Source organism: Coturnix japonica, chromosome 28, assembly GCF_001577835.2.
Source record: "Coturnix japonica isolate 7356 chromosome 28, Coturnix japonica 2.1, whole genome shotgun sequence".
NCBI classification, from domain to species: domain Eukaryota; kingdom Metazoa; phylum Chordata; class Aves; order Galliformes; family Phasianidae; genus Coturnix; species Coturnix japonica.
Window position 1 is genome coordinate 2,856,659 of NC_029543.1, and position 13,143 is coordinate 2,869,801.

Consider the following 13,143-nt stretch of genomic DNA (forward strand, 5'->3'; position numbering starts at 1 on the left):
CAAAGCCTATTTGAGGCAACACTCGGGTCTCCGCTCTCCCTTTGCTTTAGGAGCATTAACCTCAGCTTGCATTATTCCCATAGGTGCGAGCCCCAGAATGATGGATTCAACTCCAGCTTTTTTAGTGACCTATGCAGAAACTGTTTCCAAACATCCAACTGTGACCAGATCCTGCACCGTATGGAACACTGAAATAACCCTTGCTGGCAAGCTCAGATAGAGGAAGGAGGCTCAGCTCTCATGGGTGTGTGAGTCAGCAGCAGGGCGCTCTGCCGGACACACAGCGAGGCAGCACTGAGCTGATGGTGGGGATGGAGCAGGAGCCCCACGGCCAGGAACTCAGCACTGACATGAGGTGAAATAGAGCCCTGAAAGGCAGCGACAACCAGCTCCTGCCCTTGCTCTGCCCTAACAAAGGCAGCACTGGGGTTTGCTCACCTGTTAGGATGATGTTGGGGATGTTCCCGTGGCTGGAGTAGCTGAGCTGCGGTGAGTCCTGCAGGCTGCCGTGGCTGCCGGTGAGGCCCATCATTGCTGCCTGGGAGTAGTTAAGCGTGGAGCAGGGGCTGTACAGGCTGTTGGAACTAATGGCGTTTTCTATCATGTTAAACTGTTCGAGCTGAAGATCAAGGCACAAAGGAATGGTTACTTCCAACCATAAGGTAAAAGAGGCACAAGTAACATAACAGAGCTTAAGGATGGGGAAGTGGGGTGAAGAAAGGCAGGCAAACAAATTCATCTTTATAGCTTTTGTTGGTCAAAATATCGCTGTAACTTCATTGCCAAATTGGGAGAGAAGGGGGGAGGGGATGTGAAACAGAAGCGGTGCTTTCCTCACTGTAAGTGGCAGCTTTAAAACGAAGCAGGAAGGAAAACAAAAACACGACCAATCCATGGCACCGCCTGGAAGGCATTTTTACCTGCTTTTACCTGCTGCCAGAGCCTGGCTGATATTTCTAATCCAATCAGCAGAACACATTTGCTATGTTGAAACATCTGCTATGTTGGCTCAGAGGGAAGAATGGGGACGGAGAAGCTGGGAGGGGGGGAAGAACAGAAATCCCTACGTGTTGCAAACGGAAAACAAGGAAGGAAAATTAAAAGGACAGAACGTGATCTTACACAGAATAATCAGCAGTTGAATTATATTGATTTTAAGCTGAAAGTGGCTGAGACAGCTGAAAGTCGGAGATGAATTTGCTCACCTGATGGGATAGGGCATTAGCCTGCCTAGCTGTCATCTGCTGATCATAATAGGAGTCACCAAATACACTCCCCAGAATGGAAGAATGCTGAAAACAAAACAGAGTCTTTATGGTGTAAAGGTCTCAGACTGAGGAGCCCACGGTGTGTGAGCGGCCCGAGCCCATGGCCAATGCTGGGCAGCACCCACTCAGTGCTGCCAATGCACGGACCCAGCTGCACCACGCGGCCCTTGGAGGGGCACAAAGACACAATCAGGGACCCAACAAACTGCCTGGAGGACACACGACATGAAGCTGCTGAAGAACGAATGCAGACGAGCGCGTTGGGCCGCACGAGAAACACGGATCGGCACCACTGTGCTGGGATGGGCAACCCCTGTGCACACAGAGCTGAGCCCCGTGCAGGCACAGCCCTGCAGCTCCATGCACAGCCCTGCAGCTCTGCACAGCTCACCTGCAACGGCCACACTGAGCTCTGCACTGCAGCTGCAGATGGGAAGAGACAGGACCAGCCCTGTGCAAGAAGCCCAGCAGAGCTGCACCCTCTGCTGACTCTGCCGGCCCCTCCGGCACAACAAAGTGACTGAGAGCTGTGGGTCAATGCTCCAGCACTGCTCAGCACTGCCCCACTGCTGCCACCAAGCAGTCACTCCTGATTCACAACCAGCAGAGCCCACTGGGCTCTGTATAACTGATCTGTGTGGAGTTTGCTTAAGCCTTGGGGGGAAAAAGAAAAGCCAACAAACCTTTCCACACAGCGTTTTCCAGATGCTTTAGCTATGGATTTAGGCTCTGAGTCTTCTCCCTAAGAGCACAGGCAGCGTGTGACAGGAAGCTACAGCACCGGAGAGACAATTCAGCTGCAGCAGCACAGGGAGAAGCAGTGAGCACAGCTCGGGGTGCTGGGATGGGGGTTGTGTCCCCAACAGCACAAAGAACATCTCACAAACAGCACACGGCATCCTCCTCCACCAGCAGCACATCTCAGCTTACCTGCAGGCTGCATGCAACAAAACACCTCGAGAGAGGAGGAAAACCAGGAAAGCAGCACCATAAAACTCCTTTTGAAGCTAACAAAAGCCATCCTGCCTTCCAGGCAGAACCCTCTGCTGTCCCATGAGAGTGAGAGCTGCCAGGTTGCAGTGACAGATCACAGCGGGATTTCTCCTAAGGAAACACCTCGACCAAATGGAGCCACTCTTCCTACCCAGCCTGAGCCCTGAACATGGACAGAAACACGTCCCGATTCACTGCATTCACTTTATGACCCGTCACAGCTCTGACTGCAAAACTACAGTGGGATCTTTGCGACTCGATGCCCTGCTCAGAAGGAGGTGAAAATGGGCTGCTGCTGCTCCTCCTCCGGTCCTGCCATGTGTCCCATTGCAGCAGCGGGGTGGAACCCAACTGCAAGAGCTGCACAGAGCCTGGTGGCAGAAAGCAAAGCCCTCCTGCAGAAGCCGTACTCAGTAACCTTGATAATTAAACACACTCTGCTTCATCACCACGCTGACACGTTGCTGGTTGCCCAGCCATCCTTGGATCAGCATCTCGGTGCTAGTCCAACTCAGCCTCAATCAGCCCAGCCACCAGTAACCTGAGCAGCTCTGCAGCAGAGCAGGAGAGGCCCCAGGGCCCAACAGTGCTTTTAGATGGAGAACTGCATTCAGGACAGGGTGAACCAGAGCTGCTCTGGATCACAGCTGTGTTTCCAGCACTGATCTGAGCGCTCCAAGGAGAACCATGGTCTGGATATTTCCCTGCCATCTCTTTGGTGCAGCTTTAAAAGGGCACAAGCTCAGATCTTCACACTCTGCTCAGCACTGCTCCCATCCTGACAGCTCCAGGAAACACAAAGAGCAACCAACAGAGACCAAAACCTGCTTGTGCCAACCTACATATGGGACTGCTAACCAAACTCACAGGCCCACGCTGTTTCCCAGCCCTAAAGTCCAGCAGTTGTTGCATTTGTAAGCACTGAAACTCCCAAAGGAAATCAATGGGAAATGTCATTACGTCAACACTTTGGAGTCCCGGAATAATTTACTGACAACTCTATGGAGAACATCTTGCTAACACCATGTCCTACAGAAACACTAGATGAGGTCTGTTTTGTCAACAGTTCATCTTCTTGGGTTAATGATGTGGTGACTGCAAGGAGAAAAAGAAAACAAAACCACAACCCCCCCCCCCCCAACCAGGCTTAAATTATTAGCCTAAAAATACATACCATGTATCCAGCATTCAGCCATCCCACTAAAAGAAAAGCACATCTCTATCTAATTGGAATCGTATGCCAGGTGTTAGAGGAGGAAAGCACGAGCCACTGCCAGTGACAAGCCATGCACACACAAAGCTGAGAACTACAAGCGGAGCTTTTCAGTTGGTGTTGGAACAGGAAGACCTCCAGGTAACAAGCAGACAGCTAAAACACGAGAGCAAATCCATCGGGGGGACGTGGAAAGATGAAAAGCAGCTTCTGGTGAATGAACCGTATGCGACACGTCACCAACACTGCGGTGGAACGCTGCAGGATGAGTTAAGCTAAAAGTAATGGGAGAAGAAGGAGCAAGTGCTGTCCTGGCTGCACCTCCTTGATTGCACACTCATTAGATAGAGGCAGACTGCTGCTGGAACCGACCTGCTTCCACTGTTCTACAGCCCCTACCACATGGGAGCTGCCCCCATCATCACTGCCTGTTGTTGTTTGCCTTTCCCCTGAGCTGCTTTCTCTTCCCTCAGTGACAACAGGCTTCGCCCGAGGGCTACAGGCCTGTGGACAAAACCAAGAGCCACTGAGAAGGTAAAGGGGAAAGAAAATGACACCAAATCTAAAGTTGCTGGGCTGCCCAAGTGCCCTCCAGAGCTGGGGACACACAGCAAGGCTGCCTGCAGCTTTGCTCCTCGTGCCAGCCAGCAAAGTGAAGCTCGGTTGCTTCCTTTGAGGCACACACAGAACACAATAGAACTGTCAGAAAAAAAAAAGGTTAAGAAGCAATTAAGGAAGGGTCAGGGATAATGCAGACAGCCCTGACTGACACCCAGCTCTGAGCTCCTGCTGCTGAAGGCAAGGAGAGGGGCAGCTTCTGCTTTGGAACCAGGAAGGGGCAGCACTTATTTAGACAGGATCCTCCTTACAGCCTTAAACATTAAATTCTGAAGCAGAAAATGGATTCTCTGCCCCTGCTGTGATGCTCTGTAAGAGTTTTGCTCGCCTTGTTCCTACAGGTGGGATTTGGAGATGGAGCTGCCCCATGGATCTACTCACAACCTTCCCCATCTCCCTCCCACTCTCACCTTCAGCTCCTACACAAGCTGCTCACTGAGAGGATCCACCTGCAGCTGCTGTCTGCCCCAAAGAAGTAACTGAGCGTAGCGGTGCCCCAATAAGCAGCTTGGGACAATAAAAAGGCAATTCAGCAGCTATAGGAAAACTCTGGAACTGAATGAAACCGCACACGAGATGAGACACCGGTAATGCATGAGGCACACACACTCACAGTGAGACAACTATGGGTCAGTAATGGAGAGACTCAACTAAAACAGACACAAGAAGCAAGGCCTGTGGAAGCACAGAGTCCCTTACTTGAGGGGAGCTGCCAGGAGAGAAGCCTTGATTGGAGACAGGAGAGGTGGGAGACTGGTTGGCTGGGGAGCCAGCATTACTGCGGTACTGCTGGAGTGAAGCCTACAGAACAACACAGAATTAGAGACCATGGGCTTGATGGAAGGCTGGAAAATTAGCAACTTTTGGTGAACACAGCCTGGGAAAGCTGGGAGAAACCGTCCTCTTCAGCACTTCTCAGCTCTATGTGAAGACAAGATCACTGTGAGTAATGCCATGGGAGGCAGAGTTAAGGTGGGAGTGCGGCACAGACCCTGAGAGCACAGCGCTGCTGCTGGACAGCCCAGCTATCAAATAGGTGCTTTTTGTTTCCAATTTCCAGTTAAATCCAACACAAAAATGCCTGGTCAGACAACGATCTGGGGAAAAGCAGCCTCGAAATCTCAGAGTAACTTAATTTACTCTCGGTTCTGTTCACCATACACACACATTCTCAGCTGGCGTATACAACACACTCAGTGTCCATCTCACATTACCTGTCTGAAATAGCCTGGCTGTGTTACCAAGATGGCAGCACACCAATAACCACAAGGACTGAAATCCTCCTCGAAGCTGCACTGAACCCAGGACACACAACAGACATCATCTGAGAACTCCCACTGCATCCTGGAGCTCCACATCAGTGATGCTGACACTGTTCTCAGCCTTCCCAACACCACCTCATAAGAGGTTTGGCTTTTTGGGTTGACCTGAACAAATTACAGCTCTCCAAAACATCTGAATAGAACACAGACAGCAAGAACAGCTGCTCTTTGCACTGCACCCTAAAAGTTAAGGTGATAGAAGTTAAGGATGAGGAAAGCAACACGGAAAGCAGAGAAGGGAAATCAGAATCACCTGTCCAGGTAGATACACTGGTATCAGGACACTGGGACAGTCTGAGTGTGTTGGATTCTTTACCACCTCAGCTCTGTCCTTCCCCTTCTAACCCTGACATGAAAGCAGCTCCCTCCTAGAAGCACTTACCAGCACAGACTGTTAACATCTCCTCCACAAAGCAACCCACAACCTGGTGCTTCACCATCACAGAGTGGGCTCTCCCCATTGTGCTTTGGGGGTGCACTCACTTAACATCCTGACAGCCTATCCATGCAGGATGCGCTATAGAGACACAGAATGACCTGGGTTGTAAAGGACCCCAATGCTCATCCAGTTCCAACCCCCTGCTGTGTGCAGGGTCGCCAGCCACCAGCCCAGGCTGCCCAGAGCCACATCCAGCCTGGCCTTGAATGCCTGCAGGGATGGGGCATCCACAGCCTCCGTGGGCAACCTGTTGCAGTGAAGCACTGTAAGCACTGATATCGAGCTGGTCTCACCAAACAGAGCTGCAGGGGATAACATGTTATGAAACTACAGCCACCGAGCACACGCTCTCAAGCCAAATGCTGCCTACAAAGCACCCAAAGGTGCATTAAATCGAACCACTCTAAGTGTATTCAGACTGCACCCAGAGCTACACCCATCACAAGGGCCGTACGGCCGGAGCTCAGACACCGTCCTGCACACCACCACGTTTGTGGGATGAAAGCACTGTGGTTTCCAGCCCTGCCCCAGCTTACCGAGTTGATGTCGATTCCCATGGACGGCTGGCTCTGGCTCTGGCTGCCCGGAGGTGACTGTGGGATGGTGGAAGGTACTGTGACGGAGAGCGGGGGCAGCTGTGTTCCTCGCTGTAAACCAGAGGTCTGCATTAACGGAGTGTTCTGAGGCAGGGTGCTCACCACCTGGGGCTGCTGCTGTTGCTGGGAAGTCGTCTGGGTAAAAAACGGGTACGGGGGAAGCTGCTGCTCCAGAGACAACGCATCCATCGCCACGGCCTTAAAAAGAAGAGTCGGAGTCACCCAGGATGGCAGGGAACTCCCTGTGATTTTCAGACATTTTCCAGGTATTCCTACCTGAGTGATGGGTGACAGAGGGGAAAGTGTAGGAGACATCTGCTGCGACTGCGGCCGCCTCGAGTCCGCGCTCAGCGACAGCGGGCTGACGTTGGGCTGCCGGTGCTGCTGGGACGGAGCCGGCGGCGTCATCCCTGCCAGGAAGGGATAAAGCAGCTCAGGGGGCAGCGAGGCAACGGGTGCATGAGAGTGGGACAGAGGGTCACTACGCTGTGAGAAATGCATGGCACAGACCAACAGCACCTCGACACAAAGCTGGCTGGTTTGCAATGAGTTTTGTCAGGCTAAAGAGCACTGGGATAAGAGGAAGATCCCTGTGGTTTATCACAGCCAGACACAGTTGGTCAGGACTGGGCAGAGAGTGACTTGAAATTGCAATGGATAGAGCAACTCCAGACCACTGCTCTACCCCAGAAGCACTTGGAGCTGTTCTCACAGGGAACTCAGCAGCACTTTCAGCTCCATTTGCAGGAGCTCCAGCTTCAGGATGAAGATAACGGACGTGCAGTGAGACTAATCAGAGGGCACTTGTGCTAGAAAGAAACCCAAATGCCTCTTTAATGGAAAACGCAGAAGAAAGAACTGGTTACACAGGATGTAAACCATTTTTAACAGCACACCAGCACACAGGAAGGCAGGAAATATCCCTCACACTCTACACAACTGTGACCTCATAGGGCCTATGGGCACACAATTCAAGCTGTTTTACTCAAATCCAAGACAAAACTTGCAAGTTTTAAGACCTGTCTATTTTCAACCTCACCCAAAAGGAACAGAGGCACCCTGCAAAGCAATTTCAGGCCAATCTAACCAGCGAGCTGTTCTTCCAGAGCTGCCAGAAAGGAGGAATTTACAAGAGCCTGAGAGCTCCTCGGCACTTGGCACCTGCTCAAGGCTTCCAGGCAGGCTGCCAGAGAGCCAGGAAGCCCGGACTGCCAAGGAGCCAGCAGGCAAACCAGCTCTCACTGAGCACACTCTGAAGGCTGCCTGGCTTCCAGCACCACGTTGTTGCAAAAATCAGCAGTGTCTCCCAGAACGTGTCAGCGAAATGACAAACCCAAAGGCACAATCATGGAGTCTTAAGCTGCTGGTGGTTCCCCCATAACCTGACAGGTTTTCTTCCCCACCTTTTGCTGGGGCTGCCATAGGTGGTGTCTGAACAGCGGCACGCGGCTCCTGCTACAGACCCCGAAAGCATTTATGCTTTCAGCTAAAGATCCAGAAGATAAGGAGAGGAAAGGAAGGTTGGAGAAAATGGGTTTGCAAAAGCTCCACGCTGAGTATGTCATTGTTTAAGCAATGGGACGGGGTCCAAAAAGAAGCAGAAAAACCACCAGCGAGTGTACCTGGCTAATCCGCACTCTTTCATAGATCAGGAAATGTTTTCAAAGCAATTACATAGCAACCCAGCTGGTTTTATCCCATTTCTTTACTAATTGTGGGTAATGAAAAAAAGGGGGGAAAATAAACCTCAGCAGCCCCTTCTGGCCTCACCCCACAGAAGCCATTTGTCCCTTCCACACTCACGCTGCCTTTCTTAATGCACAGTTACTGAGCTCTGTGTGAGCAGCAGATCATCTCCGGAGTGCTGTGCAGCCTGTTTGGAGACCAGAAAACTTACTGAACAGCACTGAGCTCTTAATGAGTGCTTCAACCTAACAGCTGAGCCATAGCACAACATTAACCTGATGAGAATTCTTTCCTTTCTCCAATATAAGAGCGGGTTTTTAAGCAGGGAAGTAAATCCTGCCTAACACAGGAAATACACAGCTTCTATTTGTGGACAAAGCACTTTTATCCTGCTCTAGGAATCAAGCGATTGCAGCCAGCACTTGCATTGCAAAAGGCAACCCTATCAGGTAGAACCTTGTGAAATGATGAGACAAACAGCAATCAGCACTTTGGGCCACTGGCTTGAAATCATCTGCTCATGGCTAACATTTATTTCTTTTTAATCAAACTATCAGAACCATCAGCACCCAAAAGCCCCAACAAACACTGCTCAGCCTCACTGCATAGGATGGATGTGGTGCTGGCCCCCACAGCCCTCCCCATGTTGCATATCCTGACTAGTTGGGATGCTTTCAAGAACCAGGCAATCAAATGCAGACCTTGTAAGGGCTCTGTGCTCTCGTGATAGAACTTGTATCAGTGGGAAGCAAGGAAATATTCTCTCTTCAAAAGAATCCTCACACCGGAATAAAATAACAACCTCAAGGAACGAAAACCAAAGATCTACATAAGGTATCTCCACAATGCAAACGGTGTTGGGATTAAGTATGATTAATTACAAGAGGGGTGTAAAAGCTTTGAATGCTGCAGCTTGTCCATCAGCAGTGAAGAACCACCCAGAGGTGTGAGGGACCACGACAGTGCAGAGCCACAGCCTTACCCTGAGTGGCAGTGCTGATGCCCAGGTGAGTTAGGTTGGCAGCAAGGTTCCCAGTGCTATTGGAGCTGCTCAGGGCAGGGAATGTGGATTCCTCAGGGTCTAACGGCGTGGGGAGGGGGGAAGGGAAATGGATGTTTGTCAGGTCCGGCAGGGAGCCGCCTGTGTTATGCGTAGCAGGAATCAGGGTTGTAGTGTTGTCCTGGTCAGCTGATGGAAAGATGCTAAAAAAGGGAGAAAGAGGAGAGAAAAAAAAGCCACTGCTCAATTTCAGTCTGGGCAGATCCGTACAAAATCACATTCAAAAAAGGGAGGTGCACATACAGAAACATTAACTGGTCTACTGATACTACACAATGAGACATGGCAGCCAAGGGGATACCAGCAGTAGCTCTGGCTTATTTTACATCTGTTCCACAGTTAAACAGGCCAAGGCTGTTGCAGAAAACTCAAACGTTCAATGTACAACATTCTTTCCTCAAGATCTCAGTGCTCTCTAAAACGAATTGCTCAAAACTTACTTGATTCCTGGAACTTCACATGATTTAGGTCTTGATGACCCAGTCTAAAATAGAAGGAAGACATTTTTATAGGCAAAGATATTGCTAGGAATTAATGCTTATGACATAGTTTACTCAGAAAATCTTACTTAATTCATTTCTAAAGTAGAGCTGATCTCCTACACACGAGTTCTGTGATGGTCTCAGAAAAGACCTGCCATCTTTTTTTGCTTTACAGGCCCAGCAAGGCTCAGATTTCAATCCAAGTTACTCCTGATATAATCAGAATGCATACAAAGAGCCTTTCTGCTCTAATGTATTGTGATTTGTTGCTAAACATAGAACGTAATTCTAATCTCTGCAAGCAGTTTGATTTGATTGGCAATATTTAGAGCATTAGTTTACCTAAATGTGTTTAGGAAATGAAAGCTCTGTACTTTGAAATAGGAGATTCCTACCTTTTTAGTGTCCCATCCTTGCTTAGAGAGGGCTTTGTCTGCCTCTGAGGTGGCTTCCTCCATTCCAGGGACAGTCAGCAGCAAAACTAAAGCGTGAAAACAAAGGGCAGCTTCTCAGAAATCAGGTTTCAGGTCAGAAGTGCCAATGCTCCAAAGAACACTTTATCTTCATTCAACACAAAGCAGAGCACTGCTCACCATTATGAGAAGTTACAACAAACACAAGGCAGACAAATACGCAGCTGTGCTTTAAGAAGCATCCACCTCCAAGCTTACAAGTAAATGGAAAAAGGTATCCTGAGACCTGACTCTTCCCTCTCTCTTGCATCTTACACAAGTGAAATGCACCTAATGTAGCCAAGAGGACAACCCCAAAGGGCAGAACCCCAACAACAACCCCTGGGATAGAGAAGCACTATGAAGCCGTTCCTTTCCCATTGCAAACAGCAATTTCATCACGTTAACAGCGAGGTGGCAAAGTATAGCTGAAGAAAGACCACTAAGAAGGATGTAACAGCAGCAGCCCTTCAAGCTGATGACGGAGGAGTTCCATGTTTAAACCCAAATTTATGCAATACCACCTAAGATGATTCCTATTCCATGTTTTACTGATCCAGAAGTATTCTTTGGGAGAGCTACAGCACAGTGCACACGTATCCAAGCTCTGTGCACTCACCCACCTCTGTTGTTTAAGGAATGCATTTTTCTCGACCAATTTTGGAGCAATTCATGTATTTCCTGCACTGACAGCAGAAACAAGGGCCAGCAGAGGGCACCAAAATGGTAAGAGCCCGAGGGCTGCGCTGCTCCTGGCTTGTAGAGATACTATCAGGGAGCAGCATCTGTAAGCAGCACCTCTCAGAGCGCACTCACAGGCGACCTCAGCCCCATAAAGACTCAAAATCTTGCTGCTTGGGAATAGCGTACCTTCATGGCACCATGCTTATGCAGGGGGGAAATGCACTCTGAATGCCACCCCAAAGAATGGGGGACTCCAGGACAAGAGGCCCAGCTGATTTGGTGCCACTTCTGCCAGTCAGTGTGCACACACTGCAGGACTGAACATCTGTCAGAGCAGCCAATGCATCCTGCTTGCTTCCCACGTGAAGAATTACACTCAAACTCTCAAGGCTTTTATGATGCATTTGCAGCTCTGCACATCCAACCTTCGGTCTCGGGTGGAAGGTCAGATATCCATCAGATTACTTTGCCAGAAATCAAGTTCAGCAGCCTTTAATATTTCAATGCACCATCAATTTCCAGAATTTAATCTCTAGTAGGTAGAATGTAATGGAGTTAACTATGAGAAACTCCAGTCATCAGCGTAAAAGTGACAAATTAAAACCCATATCCTATTGACCTCTTTTCTGCTGCATGTCCTGCGATCCTCCTGAAAAAGACTCTTGCTGAGCTGGAGTCATGGTGCTCTGGTGCAAGGCTGAGTCGGAATTTGTCCTGAGGGGAAGACACAGGAAAGGAAAAACAGACCATCAGTTCCTTTGAGTGAATAAAGCCCCATCTCAGATAAACAGGACTGTCTGCATTTGCACTGTGTTCAAACCCGAAACTTATCTTTGGGAAATACCAGGCATCGTTTCTTTGGGAAATAATCAATTTACAGATTGAATCAGTTTGAGGTTGAAAAGTCATGGTTTCAATAACGGGATTGAGAGGGACACGGGAAAAGCTGTTTGCCACAGCTAGAAGATTATTTGATGTGCTTTGTTGAGATGGAGCACGATCCAATAACTCGGCTCAAGCTGAAAGCTTCTTACACATCCTTTGGTTATGCCAATCTGTAAAGGAAAGCATTCCTATAACACAGGGAGGGGAGAACGACCTTTAAGAAGATCACAGCAGCTGACACCTCGATCTTAAAGGCCAGATATCTGAATGTATAAGCACAATAGAAAAGAAGAACGCCAGCTCCACACCCTGTGAATGGTGGCAGCTCACATGACTGGCTGCACTGGAGGGCAATGAGGCTGTACTGCACATCAGAGCTCCCCAAACCCCCCAGCCCTACACAATGCTGTGCTACCAACCTTCTCCAGCTTGTGTCTGACGGAGGTGACAGATACACAGTGCCATAGGGACAGCTGTCCACGTGGGGAGGCAGTCAAGGGCAAGAACACCTCTATATGAAATCCACTCCTAAGGAGTAACTCAAATTACCCGGTCAAAGCACTAAGCTCACACGAGACAAGCAAAGCAGACCTCTATGGGGAACAGACGGACTTTAAGAACAGTGGAAACAGAGACATCATCTTCCTTGTTGGAACATTTAAGCAATGGGACAATCGTAGCCCTTTTACCCTTCTGAGCACCTAAAGGGAAGGCAGCAGCCCTCCTCGTCCTGCTTGCACCCTCTGGCCCCATCAAACCAGTATGACCATGGCACATTCGATGCCAGTCAGCAATAAAAAGCTAATTCATCTTCACGACCAGCAATAAGAAACAGCACCGAGCAGATGTTAAATGGATGAATCAACTGGTCATAAAAGGCACTCTGAACTGCAGAGCATTATTCTGGTTTGGAACTGCTCAGTTCTGAAGGGAAAAACTCGGCTTCACAAAAACTGCTTTGTCTTTTCCATCAAAGGAGCTCAGTCCGTCTCAGCTCCGTGTGCACAGTTACCCACACTCAGAGCTGAGCAATGGCTGAAGGCAGACGTGCACTCTGAGAACAGGAGGTACTTACAGAGCAGGGTGCAGCTCGGAAAAGCAGATGGCAGTAACTGCACGGGGATGGGGAGCAACTCTGCTGACAGGTGAGGAGAGGAGGAAGAAGAGAACTATCAAAACTACAAGTGCTGATGCTGGTGGGAAGGGAGGCTCTCCCTGCTGCCTCACAAAGCAAAGGATATTTGCCTGCCGTGTTTGTCCACAGAGAGCGGGCGGCGGTGCGGCGATCCCAGGCGGTTTCGGTCCCGATAAACTCTATCCACCAAACCGTGGTGCCGAGTTGTTCTGCTGGTGTCCAGCCCGGATGACTGAAAAGGAGTCTGAGAGAGACGTGTGAGGTCATGAGCAGACAAATACACACACAAACCATCTGCCCAGAACTTATT

General features: G+C 49.6%; 1 protein-coding gene across 8 annotated transcripts in view; it reads right to left on the reverse strand.

Moving 5' to 3' along the window:
- The window catches only part of CRTC1 (CREB regulated transcription coactivator 1), a 35,801-nt gene that overhangs the window by 6,260 nt on the left and 16,398 nt on the right, over positions 1 to 13,143 (reverse strand). For 5 of the 8 annotated variants that reach the window (XM_015886100.2, XM_015886098.2, XM_015886103.2 and 2 more), the window contains 11 exons: positions 12,940 to 13,077; positions 12,118 to 12,179; positions 11,433 to 11,527; positions 10,073 to 10,158; positions 9,636 to 9,679; positions 9,118 to 9,338; positions 6,726 to 6,859; positions 6,390 to 6,647; positions 4,792 to 4,893; positions 1,206 to 1,292; positions 439 to 619 (listed from right to left, as the gene is read on the reverse strand). In XM_015886100.2, the coding sequence (XP_015741586.1) occupies positions 439 to 619; positions 1,206 to 1,292; positions 4,792 to 4,893; positions 6,390 to 6,647; positions 6,726 to 6,859; positions 9,118 to 9,338; positions 9,636 to 9,679; positions 10,073 to 10,158; positions 11,433 to 11,527; positions 12,118 to 12,179; positions 12,940 to 13,077 (1,408 nt within the window). The remainder of the gene's footprint in view (positions 1 to 438; positions 620 to 1,205; positions 1,293 to 4,791; positions 4,894 to 6,389; positions 6,648 to 6,725; positions 6,860 to 9,117; positions 9,339 to 9,635; positions 9,680 to 10,072; positions 10,159 to 11,432; positions 11,528 to 12,117; positions 12,180 to 12,939; positions 13,078 to 13,143) is intronic. The other 3 variants (XM_015886101.2, XM_032441015.1, XM_015886102.2) reach the window with 2 other exon arrangements.